The sequence below is a fragment of the Nothobranchius furzeri genome, chromosome 11, assembly GCF_043380555.1.
Source record: "Nothobranchius furzeri strain GRZ-AD chromosome 11, NfurGRZ-RIMD1, whole genome shotgun sequence".
NCBI lineage: Eukaryota > Metazoa > Chordata > Actinopteri > Cyprinodontiformes > Nothobranchiidae > Nothobranchius > Nothobranchius furzeri.
The window spans coordinates 36,846,882-36,868,059 of NC_091751.1; the positions used below are offsets into that span (position 1 = coordinate 36,846,882).

The 21,178-nt window shown below is 44.3% G+C and overlaps 1 protein-coding gene across 6 annotated transcripts in view; it reads right to left on the reverse strand.

Annotated features, from left to right (window-relative positions):
• zmynd11 (zinc finger, MYND-type containing 11) overlaps window positions 1-21,178 on the reverse strand; it is a 37,252-nt gene that overhangs the window by 9,953 nt on the left and 6,121 nt on the right. For 4 of the 6 annotated variants that reach the window (XM_015956021.3, XM_015956020.3, XM_015956019.3 and 1 more), the window contains exons 2-6: window positions 20,393-20,528; window positions 4,981-5,140; window positions 3,746-3,769; window positions 1,005-1,166; window positions 354-431 (exon numbers count right to left, since the gene is read on the reverse strand). In XM_015956021.3, the coding sequence (XP_015811507.1) occupies window positions 354-431; window positions 1,005-1,166; window positions 3,746-3,769; window positions 4,981-5,140; window positions 20,393-20,523 (555 nt within the window). In that variant the 5' untranslated portion in view covers window positions 20,524-20,528. The remainder of the gene's footprint in view (window positions 1-353; window positions 432-1,004; window positions 1,167-3,745; window positions 3,770-4,980; window positions 5,141-20,392; window positions 20,529-21,178) is intronic. The other 2 variants (XM_015956023.3, XM_015956022.3) reach the window with 1 other exon arrangement.

Sequence of the window (21,178 nt, forward strand, 5' to 3'; positions counted from 1 at the left end):
CACACACACACACACACACACACACACACACACACACACACACACACACACACACACACACACACACACACACACACACACACAAGTTTTCTTTTTAGTATTTTGTATAAAAACTCAAATTTAAAGTTCTCAGGAGAATAAATTGCTAAAAGATCATCACAGTAAAACACACAATACTGCTGGCGCTAGTGTTGATGTTGGTTTAAGCTGTTATGATGAGTAAAATGACAAAAGTGACACAATATTGCAGAGAAAACCAAGCAGAAAATTATTTCCAGTAATTACAAATTTAATCTAAAACATTCCAGTAGGAGATTCAGCTGAGTGAGACAGTAGGTTAAAGTTGTCCTCACCCTCTCCTTCATACGCTGGATAATGAAGCGCAGGTATTTACACATCTCCTGTTTGTTCAGGTTCTTCTTTTTACTCCCCTGTAGGACAAAAAAATACTAATCTCATTAAATCACCAAAGTACTTTTGTGGTTTTTATTTAGGCTTGTAGCGATAGAAATGCAGCATCCTTCATCCCACCATGAAGTTACAAGACATCAACAGATGTGGAATGAGGTGAAGGTCGGGAAACTCTGACATCAAAAACATGACTGCCTCTGTCTGTTTGAAAAGTAAAAACAAAATCTGACAGAAGTCGTCAAGCAAACCAATGAAGTAAGATTCAGATTTGAGGGTTTGGAGTGAAGCAGAAGGTTAAACATCCAATAATAATCCCTAATCTGATTAAAGACCTTAAACATGGAAGTTTTAAATACTAATAAAAGACATTTCTTATATGTACATAGTCAACAGTCATTGGTGTTAGATTTTTTATTTATTTATGTTCTTTAAAATCATGATTTCAAAGGTAACAACATAAATATTTAAAACTGGATCCATTTTAAGGTGGTTAATGATTTAGAGTAGATTTTAGGGTTGTCATGAATCCTAAATAAAAGAACTAAGTTCATGTTTTATAAATGTAGAAAGCGGAGCCTGGCTGGACCCCCTACCCTGCACACAACGCACTGCCAGTGTGAGCCCCCGTCTCGGGGTTTGCACTCCTCCGACAGACACTTGAGGTGGTAAACCCGGAAGCAGTTGTCACACGGGAGGACGTCGCCCGGGAGGTGACACTCCATGCAGTACCAGTCATGGCTCTCCGTCTCCCAGTCCTGCAGACGACAAAACAGCAGAGCACAAGTTTGGGTGACCCCCCCCTCCAACCCGCCAGCCACAGCAGGGGAGGAAACCATTTTCTCTGTCCTCCAACCTACACGTGAGGTTTAATCATCCGTCATGGCCGTCTTCCTGGGGCTATTCAGGGCACCAAGAATCGATCAAGAACAAATCCTTAAAAATTAAACAGCTGAACTGCTAAGAAAGTTTCCTCTGGCTGTGCTCTGCTGAGTTTTTTCTATTTTATCATTGCTATGTAATCAGTGTGATGCTTTCATATTTACATGTTTTTGTCACAACTTGTGCAGATTTATCAGCATTGCAGAGTCCAAAAACACATCAGGATTAAAGAAAAGGATTGGGCAAGTCTCTGGATGTTAATTTCAGAGTTAATCCCATCAGATTGGAGATGAGATACTAGATTCTCTATTGGATCAGTTCCTCCCACTTACAGTCTGGGCCAACTGAGGAAGAGACTGCAGCAGTAAGAAATAAAGCAGCGCTTCATTTTCATTCTTAATTTCTTCTCCATGTGTTCATGACATGTGCTGAAGTGGATTAGAGCTGCAGACAGCAAACTCAAGTCTCGGAGAGCTTAAGAATGCAGAAGTCATGTACAGGTTAGTGAACGAATGATTGTTTTGTAATTTAATTAAAGTGATTTAAAATGATAATGCGTCTTTATAAACAGAATAAAAAGCTATTTATTCTTGTATAATTATCTGTTCAATAAGCAGAAACACTGGTTTTAATAGCTTACCCTAACCCTTTCATAGCGGCTGCTTTACATGTTGATAGAAAAAGCTTCCCAAGACACAGGAGAAACACTCAGATGATCTAACCTCTACCAGAACAAGCAGCAGGAGCAGACATCTCCAGAAGCTCAAGAGTACTCAGAAATCCTCCACTCATCTCTCTAAGGATGTTCACCTTCTAGTGTAACACTCTTCATCCACACAAACACTTGACGGTCCTTGTGTTGCTCTGAGTGTGCAGAGCTACTTCACTGCTGCAGGACAGGCAGCTAAAAGCTGGAGCTCTGTGAGCCAACCACACCACACTCGTGGTCAGAGAGGAACCACACAGGCTTCGGCCCGAAAACAGCTGGTTTAACAGCTGGAATGGAGCTCAGTACCAGTTTACTGTGACGTATTAATCCTAAAATAACAATATTTGTCCAAGCATGTGAAAGGTTTGCGTTCTCACAGCCACGAATGTTTTCTTTGCAGTCTTACTGTGATTTCCTATAATTAGACACCATTTATTTAAACAATTTCCAACATGTAAAACCTCCAGTCCTGTCTCAGGTTTACCTATAATGATGTTTTAATTAGAATATTAATCACTAGGTTCAGAGTAGCTTCATAAATAAATAGCCTTCTAAACGTCACATCCTCGAAATCTGATAACGAGGTTTATATTAACTTAGACACAATTAAATACGATTGCAGTGAGAAAATGGACAAAAGGAAAAAGATTAATTTGGGATTTATTTATAATGTTGTAGAACAACTACAACAGAAGTACCATACAAATGCATTAATTACTGACATACACATTTATTAACCTACAGTAGGTATTTTTCGTCTTTCTACTAAATATTCTGAGTTCTCATCCTTTTGGGGAAACCTGGACTTGATCCATTCTGGCTTGAGGCGGGACAGAGAAAAGTTGATGCACTATATTTTGTTAAGAGGTATTATTTTTTATTATGCAAATGCTGTGGTTAGCAGTGTCAGAATACTCCTGAGGTCAAATGAAGGATGCCACTCAAGCCAGCTGGATTAAATCCAGGAACTTGCAGGGCTCCAGCTGACAGACTGTCCTCTGGGTGACTGCTAACCTGAACAGATCAGCAGCAGGCATGAAGCGAGCTACATAAACCCCAAACACCCCTGCCTGTTTCATACATGAAGGAAAAGGCATGCCAGACAAAAGTTAAGATCACACCAGAACACTCTGGTTCTGAAAACTACAACTACCAAGATCAAAGCACTACAGCCCCACAGATGCTTGCTACCTACCTGCAGCTATGCTTGCACTGGCTGTCATTTTAAATTAAAACCATGAAGCAAACGCTGATTAAAGCGTTTGACTGGAGCCGTTTGTATTCAACAGCTGAGAACAAACTAGAGGTTTTTAATCAAAGCTGCAGCAAACCTGAAGGTAAGTAGCCACCAAATGTGTCACCGTTATCATCAAACACTTCCGCAAGAAACGGCCACATGGACACAGTGCTGCTTCGGACTTTTCATGAAGCTTTCTTACAGCGTGAGAGAAGAGCGAGTAGGTTCTGGCAGTGAGACTGCTGAGCTGTACACAGGCATACAGAAACAGATTCACAGCTCGTGAGATGAATTCACCTCAAGGTGCAGCAGCAACAACTTTTGCACATTCTAGACCAAATGGTTGTTCTGCAGCCCGCTTTGAAAGATTCACTCAAATCCTCGACTGCACTGCTTGTGGCAGGACCGATTTCTCACAGAATGATGTTACTCGAGAGGAAGAGGTGGGGTGGCGAGGGGCTCAAATGAGGAACAAATCCTGGTTTTGAAAGTAACAATGCAGCCCTTACCTTGCTTCCCTCGGCTTTCGGCTCCTGTGATTGCAAGTAATTCAGAGAGCAGTGTTTAAACGGCCTGCAGCCAAAAGAACTTCAGGGCTCCGCTGGACACCGCTATCAGGTCCAGACTCATTGATAATATTGGTATTCGTGATTTAACCGAAACAACTATCTAACTCATAACAGAAGCAAATAAACAAGAAATATCATTTAAATCAGTGCAGATTCAAATCCAAGCCAGATATTTTAGGAGTGCTTTAATTTCATTAACAGGATCTCACTTCTATTTTTCAGCATTTCATTTTGGCCTCATCATAAAGGTGGAGCTCATGGTTAAAATGGTGGAGACAGGTAAGTTTTACATGAATGGTTAAATAAAATGTTACACTAGCTAACTAACGGGGAGGTAAAGCGATTAAACTAATAATAGGGGCAAACCCTGCTAAAAATAATCAGCTTCATGGAAACAAAGCTTTTAAGCAGGTCACATCTCCTGTTTAATGTTTCCTACATTCATTTTAAAATGTTCTTGATTTTTGTCTAAATAAAATCACTTAGAAACTGAAATCTTTCCTTCTTAAGCTGAATGAAAATAGCAAACCCACTAAAGGTTGTTATTCGTTCATGCAGTGACTCCAAAAGCCGCGTTCTCACGATGAGTAACAATCTGCCGTGGTACTCATAACTCACCGTGGTGTAAAAGTCTACCTAACGGAGGGCTCATGCTGCATCTGGCGGCCTACCAGAGCTGCTGGGAACTTTGAGTCTCTGTAATTATCAAGTTTTTATTCATAGTAAAGTTGTGGTAGGTATATCTCATATTTTTACAAACAAATCTTTTGAAAAATTTCTTTTTTGACCACCAGCACATTATTATCCAACTCTTTAGAAACCAGTTTCAGATTCTAAAGGCTGAATTTCATCTTTCTAACACAAACACGTTTCAGGAAAGTTAAGATGATATTAAACATATTTTAGGCCCTTTTTGGTCACTAAGAGGCTCAAATTATTCAAAAGTTATTAAAAGTTAGAAGACGAATATCTCAGGTGAAGTAATCCACAATTAAAATTCAGGCAAAGAAACACTCAGCAGGAATATATTCTGGCCAAACAAGACAAGTAAATAATTTTATTAAAAACCAGCTCTTTAAAGATCCATATAAACATATTTAAAAATGTTGCTCAGGATATGCTAATTATTATTTAACGAGTACACGGAAAAGCTGGTAAACTGAATCTGAGCTCACCATCTCGTCTCCAGGCAGCCAGTAACCCTCCTGCTCGATGCCGGCCTTAGAGCCCTTGCAGCCGACAGTGAGGGTCTCCACCACCAAGCCATCCTTCACTGCCAGGCTCAGCTGTCTGGCTGTCTCCTTTGGATGCATTCCAAACACACGACTTAGATACCTGTGCAGGTGAGAAAGGAGGTGTAATTTCATAAGGAAGTGTAATTGTAGCAGTACAAGTGAAGGATGTCAGGAACGTGATGCAGCTGAATTAGTCATGCTGTTATAAAACATTATTTTAACAACCACATAATGCTGAAATAAATTACTTTATTTTATCAAATAATATTCAACAAAACTTTTACATTTTTGAGAGTCCAATAACAATCATGAGCTGAAAACAAATTTAATAGACCGTTTGGGTCGTCTAAGTGCTGCTGACTAGAAGGAAACCTGTGAGTAGGGCTGGGACGATAATAAATAAATCAATTAATCGTACGATAGATGAAAATGAGCTCAATACCTTTTCCAGCCTCAATAGATTGAAATGCACAATTAATGATATATATATATATATATATCATTATACTGAAGAGCTGTTTTGGTTGTTGACAATGGATAGGCAATTTTATTTATTGTTTTGGAGAGACGGGGTCTATTTTATAGTGGTAGTCCTTTTTTATTTATTTTTTTCTTTGTTCTATTTATTTATTTAGAAGATCTGGTTTTGGACATTCCAATATTAAAGGTTTAACTGTTGCATTTTAAAGGGTGTGCTTGCACTATTATGATATATTAACATTACATAAGTGGTTATTTTGGTCTCAATAATGGTGGCAATAGTATAATTTATAGTCAATAATTTGTTGAACAACATATTGTCCAGCAAAAATTGTTACTGTGCCAGGTCAACTTGTGAGAAAGTTCATGAAACCTCTTCAGTGGCACTCGGCCAACAGACTTAAGCCGGGCGTACACTGTGCAACTTTTTCACTTTTTTGAGCCGATTTTCCAGTCGTGCGAGAAGCCACGACATCGGGGAGAGTTTTGCGCCGAGCGGTCGTGTAGTGTACAGGGGGTTACGAGAGGCGATTAACACCACGTGACCAGCCGCCGATCAGCAGTCGTGAGGTCGCAGGGACTTCTGGTGTGTTTAATATTTCGCTCGTCCCTCGTGAGGGTATCGCACTGTTGAAGTGGCGCTAAGAGCAACTGCGACCCAAAATGTATCAGAACCGCTCACGGCGCATGCGCGCGCAATCCTGCATCAACGCCGGCCGGTCGCTCGCTATTTCCCTAATAACACACGCTGTTCGTTTTTGTTTCTACACGTTTTTTTACTCACAAAGATTGTCAAGAAAGCGTGTTTGTCGTGTTCATGTCAAATTAAACTGATCACAAAACACAGATTCACTTTCTTTATTTCGTTTTCCTCATCCAACTCCCATAAATCCCTGTGTGCCCTCCTGCAGCCTCCCGAAGGACAACATGCAAGACAAAAAAGTCTGACGTGTTGAGTAAAAACTGCTATTTTTAGCACATTTTTAGGGCCGACGTGTTGCTACCAGACGTACAGTGTGAGCAGTCAGGTCGCATGCGAGAACTGGGTCGTGCAGTGTGAGCACATGACTCGTGAGATCTGCTCTGTGAGGAAGTCGTACAGTTTGAGCTGAAGCTGAACGCTGCGAGTGAAAAAGTCGCACAGTGTACGCCCGGCTTTAGTGGGTGAGTGGGTCTGTTTAGTCCTGAGCAACAGGAGAAAAGTCCACAGCATGTTAGCAGAGAGAACACAAGTCAGATGAGATTCCTTAAAGCTAAGGTTCAGAACCCAGAGTGTCTCAAACAAACTCGTACAAGGAGGAGAAAGTGGATTGATGGGCAGAGAACTTCGACGACCTCCTTAATCCCACCGGCATGTCTTCCAGTGAGAAGGCAGGCAGGATTTCTAGCCACAGCCAAGTTGTTGTGGGGATCCTTTTTGGTGACCTAATGGGCTCGACACACGGGAGGCGACAAACGACCGCAATCAGCGAAATTTGTCACCGTCGCTTTCATTACCTGACACACGGGAGGCGATCCACGGCAGCGGCCGGCGGCAAAGCCGTCTACGCATTCTGTTCCATGGCGCAATCGAAACTTCTGTTGTTTTGTTTGGCTGTGTCAGGTTGGAGGGAATTAAGGTTATTTAAGCGGTTCAGAGTTAAAAAAGTGGTAGATATGATGTTTCACAAGGTGCTGCTAGAGTTATGTGAAATCTTACTTCTGATTTTACTATATAAAACATAATAATAATCAACTTCTCCTTCATGTTTGCTCGGAGATGTACGGAGCATCCTGTCCGCTCATTGGTCAGTGAATGCAACCTCCGTTGATTGGTCCTCGTCCGAGCGACAGCGATGAAAAGTTGAAAATGTTTCAACTTTCTGGGATCGTGTCGCTGGGTCGCCTGTGCACAACATGTGCACGAGCGCAAAATTTCACACGCACATTTTTCGCGTTTCGCTTGGTAGGAGGGAGACCCGCGATTATCGCTTTGTCACACATGTCTCATTGAAAATGAATGGAGGAGAGGCGATGTCGCCTCCCGTGTGTCGAGCCCATAACCCCAACTTCACACTAGAAGCATCAGTGGCGTGGAACAGCAGCAGAACGTCACTACTTGAAATGGAATCCATTATAGTCTATGGGGGTGATTCAAAGCAGGACACTTTTCAGATGCGTCCCAGAACCACGCCGCACTGCTAAAGATAGGATCGGGTTCTATTTTTGTCGTGTACCACGTCTGGGACACGTCAATTTCCACAGTCAGCATAGGGCTAGATGAAAAATCACACACGGTTTCAGTGTAAACACTCAGTAATTTCAAAATAAAAGATTATTGCGGTGATGCGATTTCATATCCACGTAGATGACGTTTATACAAAGGACCTAATGGCTTATTTACTCCTAGCATTGTTCCAGAAGTGCAGCGGTGTGTTTTCATGGCTTAAATCCTGGCAGTGGAGTGGAACAATATTATATATAGGGCTGCACGATATTAGGAAAACCTGCGATATTCGATAACAGTGCTTAATATTGCGATATCGATATTATTGACGTCTGCTCTGGGTTCAAAGCAAACAAAAACTAATGCATGAATTCCATTACAACATAACATTTTTATTGCAAAAATATGCAGCTGCCCCTGCTACTGTATTAGCAGCAAAACAACAAACTGCATGCATGCAGTTTCTCAGTGACTTTAAAACATCACCTCCACCATAAAACTTTTTCTGATGCTCCAAATACAGAAAAACATCCCTTAACAGGGTTTTTTGAATAAGTAAAAAAATCTAAAAACCAGTTTAAATGTTAAATAATGATATTTGATTAGTATTAGAACCGGCCCGCAGGCCGTAGCCACCCGCTGGTGTTTTGCATGCACCAATACTACATTTCCCACAATGCAACAGTAACCCGCAAACTCACTGCAGCGCAGCCGCAGCAAGCGGACTTCAGCTTCATCATTCATTAGCAGTCAGAGCAGATGTCAACTTTCAGCTACCTCCTCCCCAAAAAATGGCAAAACGGAAGGTGGATGCTGAGAACGGGGGTTTCAAGCTAGGTGGGAGACAGAGTACATGTTCACTGAGGTAAATGGCAAACCTGTGTGTCTTCTGTGTGGAGAAAGTTTGGCTGTAATGAAAGAATATAATCTAAGAAGGCACCATGAAATGTCTAAGAAACACACAGACAAAGACAAGAATATGGACACGGAACAAAGGCTACAGAAGGTGGAAGAATTAAAACGAGGTCTTAAGTCCCAGCAGGCTCTGTTCACAAAAGCAAAATCACAAAGCAAAGCTGCCATCAAGGCAAGTTTTATTGTGGCAGAAGTCGTCGTCGTCGTCGTCTTCCTCCGCTTATCCGGGTCCGGGTCGCGGGGGCAGCATCCCAACTAGGGAGCTCCAGGCCGTCCTCTCCCCGGCCTTGTCCACCAGCTCCTCCGGCAGGACCCCAAGCCGTTCCCGGACCAGATTGGAGATGTAACCTCTCCAACGTGTCCTGGGTCGACCCGGGGGCCTTCTGCCGGCAGGACATGCCCGAAACATCTCCCCGGGGAGGCGTCCAGGAGGCATCCTGACCAGATGCCCAAACCACCTCAACTGGCTCCTTTCGATCCGGAGGAGCAGCGGTTCTACTCCGAGTCCCTCCCGAATGTCCGAGCTCCTCACCCTATCTCTAAGGCTGAGCCCGGCCACCCTACGGAGGAAACTCATTTCGGCCGCTTGTATCCGCGATCTCGTTCTTTCGGTCATTACCCAAAGCTCATGACCATAGGTGAGGATTGGGACGTAGATCGACCGGTAAATTGAGAGCCTGGCTTTCTGGCTCAGCTCCCTCTTTCCCATGACAGATCGGCTCAGCGTCCGCATCACTGCAGACGCCGAACCAATCCGCCTGTCGATCTCCCGATCCCTCCTACCCTCACTCGTGAACAAGACCCCGAGATACTTAAACTCCTCCACTTGAGGTAGGACCTCTCCCCCGACCCGGAGGTGGCAAGCCACCCTTTTCCGGTCGAGAACCATGGTCTCAGATTTGGAGGTGCTGATCCTCATCCCAGCCGCTTCACATTCGGCCGCGAACCTACCCAGCAAGAGCTGAAGGTCAGAGCTGGATGAAGCTAGGAGGACCACATCATCCGCAAAAAGCAGAGACGAGATTCTCCTGCCACCAAACTCGACACACTCCACACCACGGCTGCGTCTAGAAATTCTGTCCATAAAAGTGATTAACAGAACCGGTGACAAAGGGCAGCCCTGGCGGAGTCCAAACCTCACTGGGAACAGGTCCGACTTACTACCGGCTATGCGGACCAAACTCACGCTCCTCTGGTAAAGGGACTGAATGGCCCTTAACAGAAAGCCACCCACCCCATACTCCTGGAGCGTCCCCCACAGGGTGCCCCTGGGGACACGGTCATAAGCCTTCTCCAAATCCACAAAGCACATGTGGATTGGTTGGGCAAACTCCCATGCCCCCTCCATCACCCTTGCAAGGGTATAGAGCTGGTCCACAGTTCCACGGCCAGGACGAAAACCACATTGCTCCTCCTCTATCTGAGATTCAACTATCGATCGGACCCTCCTCTCCAGTACCTTGGAGTAGACCTTTCCAGGGAGGCTGAGGAGTGTGATCCCCCTATAGTTGGAACACACCCTCAGGTCACCCTTCTTAAAGATGGGGACCACCACCCCGGTCTGCCACTCCCTAGGAACTGCCCCCGATGACCACGCAATGTTGTAGAGACGTGTCAACCATGACAGCCCTACAACATCCATAGCCTTGAGATACCCAGGATGAACCTCATCCGCCCCCGGGGCTCCGCCGCTGTGTAGTTGTTTGACTACCTCAGCAACTTCTGCCCCCGAGATCGGACAGTCCATCCCCAGGCCTCCCAGCTCTGGTTCCTCCTCGGAATGCGCATTGGTGGGATTGAGGAGCTCCTCAAAGTATTCCTTCCACCGTCCGACTATAGCCTCAGTTGACGTCAGCAGCTCCCCATCCCCACTGTAAACAGTGTGAGCGAGTTGCTGCCTTCCTCTCCTGAGGCGCCGGACAGTTTGCCAGAACCTCTTTGGAGCCGATCGATAGTCTTTCTCCATGGCCTCACCAAACTCCTCCCACGCCCGAGATTTTGCCTCGGCAACTGCCACTGCTGCACCCCGCTTGGCTATCCGGTACCTGTCTGCTGCCTCCAGAGACCCACAGACCAGCCACGCCCTGTAGGCCTCCTTCTTCAGCCTGACGGCTCCCCGAACCTCTGGTGTCCACCAGCGGGTACGGGGGTTGCCACCACGACTGGCACCGGCCACCTTACGACCACAGCTAGCAACAGCCGCCTCGACAATCGCAGAGTGGAACAAGGCCCACTCGGACTCAATGTCCCCCACTGCTCTCGGGACGTGGTCAAAGCTCTGCCGGAGGTGGGAGTTGAAGACCGTCTTGACAGGTTCTTCTGCCAGGCGTTCCCAGCAGACCCTCACTATGCGTTTGGGTCTGCCAGGTCTACGCGGCATGTTCCCTTGCCATCTGATCCAACTCACCACCAGGTGGTGATCAGTTGACAGCTCCGCCCCTCTCTTCACTCGGGTGTCCAAAACATACGGCCGCAGGTCAGATGATACGACTACAAAATCTATCATCGACCTGTGACCTAGGCTGCCCTGGTACCAAGTGTACCGGTGGGCATCCTTATGTTCGAACATGGTGTTTGTTATGGCCAAACTGTGGCTTGCACAGAAGTCCAATAACAAAACACCGCTCGAGTTCAGATTAGGTGGGCCGTTCCTCCCAATCACACCCCTCCAGGTCAAGCTGTCATTGCCCACGTGAGCATTGAAGTCCCCCAGCAGGACAATGGAGTCCCCTGATGGAGCACTATCTAGCACTCGTCCCAGGGACTCCAAAAAGGGTGGGTACTCTGAACTGATATTTGGCCCATAAGCACAAACAACAGTCAGGACCCGTTCCCCGACCCGAAGGCGCAAGGAAGCTACCCTCTTGTCCCCCGGGGTAAACCCCAACACACAGGCAGAGAGTCTCGGGGCTAACAAAAAGCCAACCCCAGCCCTCCGCCTCTCACCCGGAGCAACTCCAGCAAAGTAGAGTGTCCAACCCCTCTCCAGGTCTCGGGTTCCAGAGCCAATGCAATGTGTCGAGGTGAGTCCGACTATATCTAGCCGGTACCGCTCAACCTCTGCCACAAGCTCCGGCTCCTTCCCCGCCAGCGAGGTGACGTTCCATGTCCCAAAAACTAGTTTTCTTGTCCGGGGATTGGACCGCCAAGGCTCCCGCCTTGGCCTGCCACCCGATTCGCATTGCACCGGACCCTTCATGTTCCTCCTGCAAGTGGTGGGTCCACAGTTGGACGAGCCCATGTATCCGGTTCGGGCTGGGCCCGGCCGGGCCCCATGGGCGAAAGCCCGGCCACCAGGCGCTCGCTCACGGGCCCCAACCCCAGGCCTGGCTCCAGGGTGGGACCCCGGTAACCCTCCGGGCCGGGTACTCCGACTCTTCGTTTTAACCGCCATGAAAGATCCTTCGAACCGTTCTTTGTGGCAGAAGAGGTCGCAAAATCCGCTCGGCCATTTACAGAGGGAGAGTTTATCAAAAACTGTATGCTTAAAGTTTGTAACGCAGTGTGCCCAGACAAAATGCAACTATTTTCAAACGTGAGCCTGAGCATAACAGAAGAGCTTTTGGCATTACATCCTATGCATGGCACAACTACAGGACAAGATCTGTATGAAGAGGCATCCAGATGTGTAAATGAGATGGGCTTGCCTTGGGAAAAACTCGTGGGATTGATGACAGACGGAGCACCCGCGATGTGTGGGCACAAGAGTGGATTGGTGGCGAGGATGCGTGAGAGGATGCAGGAGCAAAACATCACAGGTGAGCTGACAGCTTATCACTGCATAATACACCAGGAGTCGTTGTGTGGCAAAGCCTTGAAAATGGAACATGTAATGAGCACCATAACGCGGGCAGTTAACTTAATCAGAGCAAGAGGTTTAAATCACCGCCAGTTCAAGGCATTTCTGGGCGAGTTAGATACAGAGTATGGTGACTTGCCCTATCACACAGAAGTGCGATGGCTAAGCCAGGGAAAGGTGCTGCAAAGATTTTTCGAGCTGCGTGAGGAGATCTGTCTGTTCATGGAAAGCAAAGGGAAAGACACAACAGAGCTCCGAGATGAAAATTTTCTGTGTGAAATGGCATTTCTGTGCGACATCACGAGCCATCTGAATGTGATGAACCTGCAGCTGCAGGGACGGGGCGTGTCATCTCTGATATGTACAGTACAGTGCAGGCATTCAAAACCAAGCTGAGTCTGTGGGAGACGCAGATGCGGAAAGAAAACTTGAGCCACTTTCCCAGTTGCCAGACCATGAAAGAGAAGCTCTCTACCGCTGTGTTCCCGAGTGCACAGTTTGCTGACAAACTCAACATACTTGCCGCCGCCTTCAGACGCCGATTTGCTGACTTTGAAGCGCAAAAATGCAGGTTTCAACTGCTCAGCAATCCTTTTGCAGTTGACGTGGAAAGCGCACCACCAAACCTACAAATGGAGTTGATTGAGCTTCAGTGCAATGACACATTGAAGGAAAAGTATGAGCGAGTGGGTGCTGCTGAGTTTGCACGTTTCATTCCCAACACAATGGCTGAGCTGCGCATCCAAGCTGCTCAGACGCTCTCTATGTTTGGCAGCACATACCTGTGTGAACGACTGTTCTCTTTGATGAAGCTAAACAAAACACCACACAGGAGCTGTCTCACTGATCAGCATCTTCACTCAATCTTGAGGATTTCCTCAGCTCAGAGCCTTACCCCGAACATTGATGAACTTGTACAAAAGATGAGACACCATCAAGTATCAGGCTCATCCTCAGACAAGTGAGCATCACAGAGTACTAACGTATTTTTAGTTTTTAATTCAGTTAAAATTTTACATTTGTTGCTACAAGACATTTTTCTTTAAAGGAAGTATTGTTTTGTCAGTGTGCCATACATTTTTGCATTTTATTTTATTTTATTGTATTTCATTTATTTATATTTATTTTAGTTAATGACTCAGGGGAAATTGCTGAGCCATGAGAAAGAATTAGATTAATTCTATATTTTTTTTCATTTTACTATTTGAAGCAGTAATTGGTAGGATAATAGAGCAGCACAATATTGCATTTTCAGTTTATAATGCATGCAGTTTCATTTATGCATTTATCTTGATATAAGGAACATGTTTTGTTTTTGAAGGAAAATTGCTTTTTTGCTGTTTGCCTGTTGAAAATGTTTTCTTTTTAATTTACTGACAGAGCCATACTTACTTTATTCATTTAATGTACAGGACATGTGATTTTTCTTTGAAGGCAGTTTGTTCTCGTCTGTGTGCCGGCTGAAAAATGATTTCCCGATTATTGATTTAATCATTAAATAATACACTGTGTTAGGTCTTGGTTCAATAGGCTACGTGCAATCATTTCAATATGTTTTAATAAACATTGAACCAGTCCGGCCCTCGGATTATAGCCAATTTGTTTTTTTGGCCCTCTGTGTATTTGACTTTGACATCCCTGCAGTAGACCCACGTGATTAAGTGACGTAGGTGCAAAGGGTCAGTAGGCTGAGAAGCTCTGTCATCTGGGAGGGGCTTGTAGTAGATTAGCTACTCTTCTACATCGAGAGGAGCCAGTAGAGGTGGCTCAGGCGTCTAGTTAGGATGCCTCCTGGATGCCTCCCTAGTGAGGTTTTCCAAGCAGGTTTTCTCCATGCCAAGCGGGAGGAGATCCAAAGGAAGAGCCAGGACACGCTGAAGAGACTATCCATGTCTCTCAGCTGGCCCAAGCGGCTGGGGAGAGGAAAGTCTGGGCCTCTCTGCTTAGGTTGCTGTCCCCACAACCCGACCCCATATAAGTGAAGGAAAATGGATGGATGGATGCATTTAGGTTTTACTAAGATACCTCTATTCACATTATTATTTGGCAATCATCATGGGTGCATAGGACCACTCAGGATTTTTCAAATTAAGGAGGAAATTAACCAAAACTAAAAGTGTGCATGACTAAAAAAAGGCTACAATAAAAAAAGTATCAATTTTCTTCAGTAAATTTGAAAAATCCTGAGTGTTGTTACACATCTGTTTGCACAGCAAGACTTTCTGCTAAAAAATAAATGAATAGCACTGCTAGGGAAACAATTTAGAAAGCTGAGCCAAAAAGGCTGAAGAAATTTGACGAGAGCTCACTTTTAACTAGGGCCCGACCGATATATCGGCCGGCCGATATAGGGGTCATTAACTCATTCACTGCCATTGACGACTAAAGTCGTAATTTTAGATCCAACCGTTCACTGCCAATGACGACTAAAGTCGTCATTTGCATTTTTTTACTGTTTGAGCATCGGAACGAGCCCCCGCGCTGAGAGAACAAACATCTCAGCCCTGAAGCCGATCTTCAACCGCATACGTTACAGATCACATGATCAGGAAGCAGACCATCCATGTGTTTGGAGATCGTTTTGGGCCGTTCCTGTAAAAAAAGTGAGGCACGAACCGGAGAAGCGTCTGCCGATCACAATTCGACAACGGATTATGAAAGAACGGATAACGCTCGAAACACACGGCTTCTTCCTGATGTTAGAGGTGAGTCTCCTCTTTGTTTAGGTTGTTTTGGCATCAACATCATGCTAGCGCGCAACGTTCTGTGACTAGGGTTGTCACGGTATGAAAATTTAACCTCACGGTTATTGTGACCAAAATTATCACGGTTTTCGGTATTATCGCGGTATTTTTTAAACGGTGTTGCATATGTTCAGAAAGCATTGATAGTCCTGTTCTACACAAACTGAAATAGTTCTGAAAAGGTTTAACATTGTTTATTAAACCTAAAATAACACAAAGCCTTAGCAAAAGTGCAACTTTTCACAAGTAAAGGAACAAATAGCTTATTTTTCTGGAACATGTTACAGTAGTCAGTGCAGGTTTAAATTATACAAATCCAAACATTCAAAACATAAACAATATGTAAACAAATCAAAGAAACACCACTTGTTTTCTCATATACTTGTTTTCTTCATTATCAAAATGAAAATCTAAAACTCCAGTCCACAATTGACTTGAGCACTGTACAAGTCAACCTTAAAAAAATATGTATTTAAAATAAATAGCCACTTTAAACAAATTACTAAAATAACTACTACACTATGTAATCAAATCCAAATGTTCAAGTATAAATGGCATTGAATAAGTAAACAAATCAATGACAAGGAACTAATTGTATATTTCTCTTCATCATCAACAAATAAGATGCTTCATCCAGCAACAGGGTGTCCGTGACACGGTTTAAATGCTGGCAGAGGACGCTGCGGCTGCAGTATGTAGTGACTCGTTGCATTCTCCCTCAACCAAAAGTCCTCACGTCATGCATTTAAGCTAAAATGCTAATGTTAACTTACCTTGCACTGGCTGTAGAGACGTGGGTGATGGTCACGCAGATGTGCCATTCGATTCGAAGTGTTGCTGCCTTTTGCAGACACTTGTTTCCTGCACGTTCTGCAAACGGGATAGCAGTCTTCTATTAACTGTCCCTCAGCATTTTTCAGAAATCCAAAATATGCCCATACTTCCGATTTAGTCTTCTTTGAGGGCTGATGGATGTCCTGGGCGCTGCCGTCTCCTCCTTCGGCCATTATTTCAGCTTCAAAGTTTTGGTGCCGTTGCAAACTAAAAAGTGCGTGTGCGCGCCGCGGGAACTTCAGCTGAAGCGACGGTGGCTGGTAAGGGTCACCGCGCCGAAACCGCGGCCACGGTAAACCCACCGAGATAATTTAGTTTTTTTAAAAACTGGACGGTTATTTTTATTGTCAACTTTTTTACCGGGGTTTACCGCTATACCGGTTACCGTGACAACCCTATCTGTGACTCTTAAAAAAACGGTAAAAACGGTGAGAAACGCTGGCAGCGAAGGCCGTTAGCGATCAGGAAACGGCTGGCAGTGAATGAGTTAACACTATCGGCCAAAAAAAACGGCCGATATTGCGCTACCTATCCAGCAGATGGCGCCAGCTTCATGAACTCATGTTGTGTGGCTCCACTCCTCCGGGGGGGGGGGGGGGGGGGGGGGGGGTGGATCCACCGTCACAGCACACATGCAGCGGAGCAGCAGAAGCAATTCAGTCAAGCAGAGACGATGGTGATGAGGAAGTAGGAGGTAAGTCTTCAGTTTTAAGCATATTTGTTGTGTCAGTGTGGAAAGTTGAACGGTAAAATAAGCAATGACAAAAGTATGATTCCCCTCAACATGCTTCCTAAGTTTATTGTGTGCCTCGTGGCCTCGTATTGAAAAGTTAACCTGAAAAAATAAAATAAAACTGCTGCAGCATTACGCTCTATGCAGAGCTCACGCTGCTTCCCCTTTTTCTGCTGGCCTTTTTCTGGTAGACATTCTGGAATATTCTCAGACAATTTCCTCCGCTCTTCAGCAGTCTTTTCAAACTCACACGGTTCACCCGCGGCTCGCGAAAAAAAAAAAGTGCAGACACCGAAGCGATCGCTGCACGGCGCGGGCTGGAACGCCGAAGCGCTGCAGAATAGGATAGCAAGGGCGACGAATGAAGGCGGTCCCCGTTTCGCACACGACTGTTGTCGCAGCTGAGGACGGGCGAGGGGGGGATTGGCAACAAAGCAATGAAACGCTGTGCAGGGAGTCCCCCCTCCTCTCCCTAGCTGGGAGAGGAGTAGGGGCGGTAATAAGAGAAAATAAACATTCCTCTCTATAATAGAATACATCTATTGTATTTTTCAGCCTTATGTTTTACATAAGGCTTATACATTGCCACATACTAGTCATTTAACGTATCTTATTTTTATTTTCCTAATACTGTCGGCTTTGGAAAGGATCAAAACACAAAAGTGTAAAACTCAAAAGTATTTTAATGCCAAAAATCAGGTGACAGAAATAAAATCAGGTAGCCAGGACGCTGAAACCAGCAGAGTATGACTGAAACTGAACCGTATGCACTGAGGAGTGAGAGATGACAGAGGACTAGTTATGAGGAGGAGCTGTGAGTGGGAGCAGAGGACAGCAGGGGAACATAGGAGGAACTATAAATGAAAATATTTTTAAAGAAGAAAGAATCCTAAAAGGGAAAGAAGAATAACTAGAAAAAAAACCTGACAACTAATGGAGTAGAAAATTCAGTGGAAGGAAAAAAAAAAGACTTGAAAACTAAATAAGAAAACCTTAACAGCTGGGGAACCAAACAAAAACAGAGCCATTGGATTTGAGCCACAATACCTGATATCATTTATTTACATGATAATTTTTAAACTTTTAGGTATAAAAATGCCACATTTAATGTATTTTACTTTGTCTTGGTATCAACAGATATATAACTGTACATTTATCCTGATTATTTTTTTACAGATGGAAAAAGAGGGTCGTAGTAAGGTGTGGGCCTACTTCACTAAAGATCCATCCGGTGATGTCATCTTCAGCATCTGCTCATCTTCAGTAGTAGTTTGTGTGTTCTGTTGTTTTTGAGATTGCAAAATAAATCTTATTTGCATTACTTGGAAACCCTAGTGAATTATTGAGACAGTTCTTTGGTGTGTAATATAGAAATAAGTTAGCATCAAAAAGGCAGAGAATGAAGGGTTTAATCTTAAGAACATTTGTATTTATTTTTTTGTGAGGGAGATTTATCGGCCATTATATCGGCTATTGGCCTTTGTTAAAACTTTTATATCGGTATCGGTCCCAAAAAAGCATATCGGTCGGGCCCTACTTTTAACATAATGCAATGATCAATAACGCAAGTGTGAACACAAAGAAAATCTTTCAGAATAAATAATACAATAACAGACTGATTTGAAGGGGCTTGGTTACCATGGTGCTGCAGGTTAATTATTCACGGACCATGGCCTTCTCGCCACCTTTTACCTTTTCAGTCACTAAACCCACTTAGTGAAACGAAGCTGCAGAGGAAATAGCCAGGGTGTAGGCTGGGATTGAGAGAGAGCTGGTGAATGCCTCTGCTTACTGTTGCCATGACAACAGCTGCTTGCCACTAATATTCATTGGGCGAGCAGCCAGCTTCCAAGGTGTTCGCCAACTCGCTAAGAGACGTCCCATGTGTTTCATTGAGTCGGCCCTCCATCCCCCAACTGAAAGGAAAAACTAATCAACAAAGTCTGCTGCAGAGGTGTTTGTCTTTATTCTGTCGTCTGAACAAAAAAATCCTTCATGGTTAAAGAATCATCGACCCATTCCTACGCAGACTCGGGGTGTAGTCTGTGCAGGGGGGGGGTTGATGGGGGGTGTAATCATTGGAAAGCTGTATTTATGTCAAGAACACAACAATAAGTATTTATCCTTGTTGTTTTTATTGCTTCAGTACAAAAAGCTGCTCTCCTACATCTGTTGAAACTGATTGTAACCAAGTAAAGACCAAACTAGAGCTCTAACCCCTTCTTTCCACTGGAGCCGTCAGCAGCACGTTACTGCAGCAGCACGTCTTGCTCGCGTAAACTGCTGCTTGGCCCTTCCCACGAGACGCGAAGCAGCAGGGGAGCAGCTGTCACCCACAGAGCATTAAGTCACACGAGTGACTTTGTCAGTAAACACAACAACAAGCAGGAGAAAACTACAACATGGCTCCAAAAGGTTTGTGTTTTATGTTCTGTCCATTTTATAATCGCCAATACGGACCTGAAAAACAAAGGAGACCGCTAGCTAGGTGATAACTTCTCACGGGGACGCACAGTTAGTAACTTGTTTTTAAAGTAAAGCAACCGGAAGGCAGTACGTTTCTTTATTCTGAAAATCTTGGGAACTTCGCTCAGTTTCCGTGTCCCATTTCCTGTCTTTCCTTCCCCAAAAATGTCTAACTTGGCCCGTTTCAGAGGCGTCGCACGTAGAAAATAGAACCGACGCATAAGGGCCGCGACATGCTGCTCCTGAGACGCGGCCAACTCGCGCTGCTGACGGCTCCGGTGGAAAAGGTTCTGTTGACCACAGCGGTTCTTATCAGCAGCTATGACGTGCTGCTGCAGTAACGTGCTGCTGACGACTCCAGTGGAAAGAAGGGGTAAGGCACAACATAATCAGCAAATAAAAAATTCACACAGCTTTATAAAAATTTTGATTTTCAGTTTAATCCAACAAAAGAGAAACCCAAACCAACTGGGATTTTGGGAATACGTATATTTTTAGATTAAAAACAAAAAACAAACTACTGAAGTCAACGACTTTGGCAGAAGATAAAACAGATCATTTATGCAGAGGCACAGCAGCTGCAGTGAAATTCAATTTTATAACAACTAGGGATGTACATAGAGAACGGTTAATTGCCTTCTAGAGTCCTGGAACCCCCCAAGGCACTTTATAACAAAATCAGTTATTCACCCATTCACACACACCCTGGGGCACACTGAGAGGCGAGGCTGCCAAGCACAGGTGCCACCGATTCCTCCGACAGGGTTTTTCCCCAGCGCTTGTCCGCTGACACGAATGGCGCAGCGAAACTAGAGCCCTCTATCAGCTGATACTGGCGAGAAACAGCAGCGGAACATGAGCAACCAAGCTCATTTCTTCTTCTGCGCACTTTAGTGGCACAAAATATATTACACCCAGCTCAGCTGAAGGACTTGAAGCAGTTAACTGGGAAAAACTATTTTACCCGGTTAACTACATACATCCCTATTATAATATAGAACCGGAGCAAAGATTTGTTTCTCTGTGTGTATGTTTGTGTGTGTGCGGATGAGTTTACGGTTAAAAGAGTATTAACTGTTTAATGGCTTCAATAACCAGTTAAACACATTTTTGGAAAACGTGAATACCTAATAACAATCAAGTCTAAATATGGAGTAAATTTACAGAATACTTACTTGGAGATCCTGTCCATGTTAGCAATTTGTTTCTGGTTGCGTATGACTTCAATGGCCGCCCAAACGTACTGAACCACCTTAGGATCCGCCTGCCTCTTCCTCACCACGCGGGACATGATTTCCTTGTTCATCTCAACTGTAAGAAACAACACCAAGGAAATTCAGCTCAGTAATCCGCTCGTCTAGGAATTTGAAGATGAAACTTGAGAAATTTTCTCCACAACTTAGCAACCAATGAGAAAATAAATGAATGAGACAATTATCTTTGATATGAAAGACATAAAACAGACTTGGTTTCTGTTTAAAATAAGTTATTTAACCACGGGCAAAAGTATTATAGGTAATAATTTTGTTGAATGTTTATTGATATCATTTCAAGATATTTAAAGGGGCATTATGGAAGTTTGACAGCCAAAACATGTGTAGAAATAATAAATGTATTCTTAATACATTCTCCTGCAATGCCCTGGTCCTGTAGAATGAGCCCTGGCATTTTTACTGTGATTATTTTTCTGTAAAATCACAGAAAAAGAGAGATGCTCGGGTCGAGCAGGCTGCTTCATGCGCGTTCACGCTCAGGCATAGCCCTCCGAACCGTTCTTTGAACGTTGTTTCAGCTATCATGAACGTACAGATACAAGGGACGTCATTGGCGCTTTAGCTCGCTTAGTAAGACATCGGACTTTCCTGCAGAGGATCCGGGTTCGATTCTGAATGTGAACATAGTTTATTTAGAGTTTCTTTTTTACATTAATGGTATATTTTTTACAGTAAGATGCCCAAATT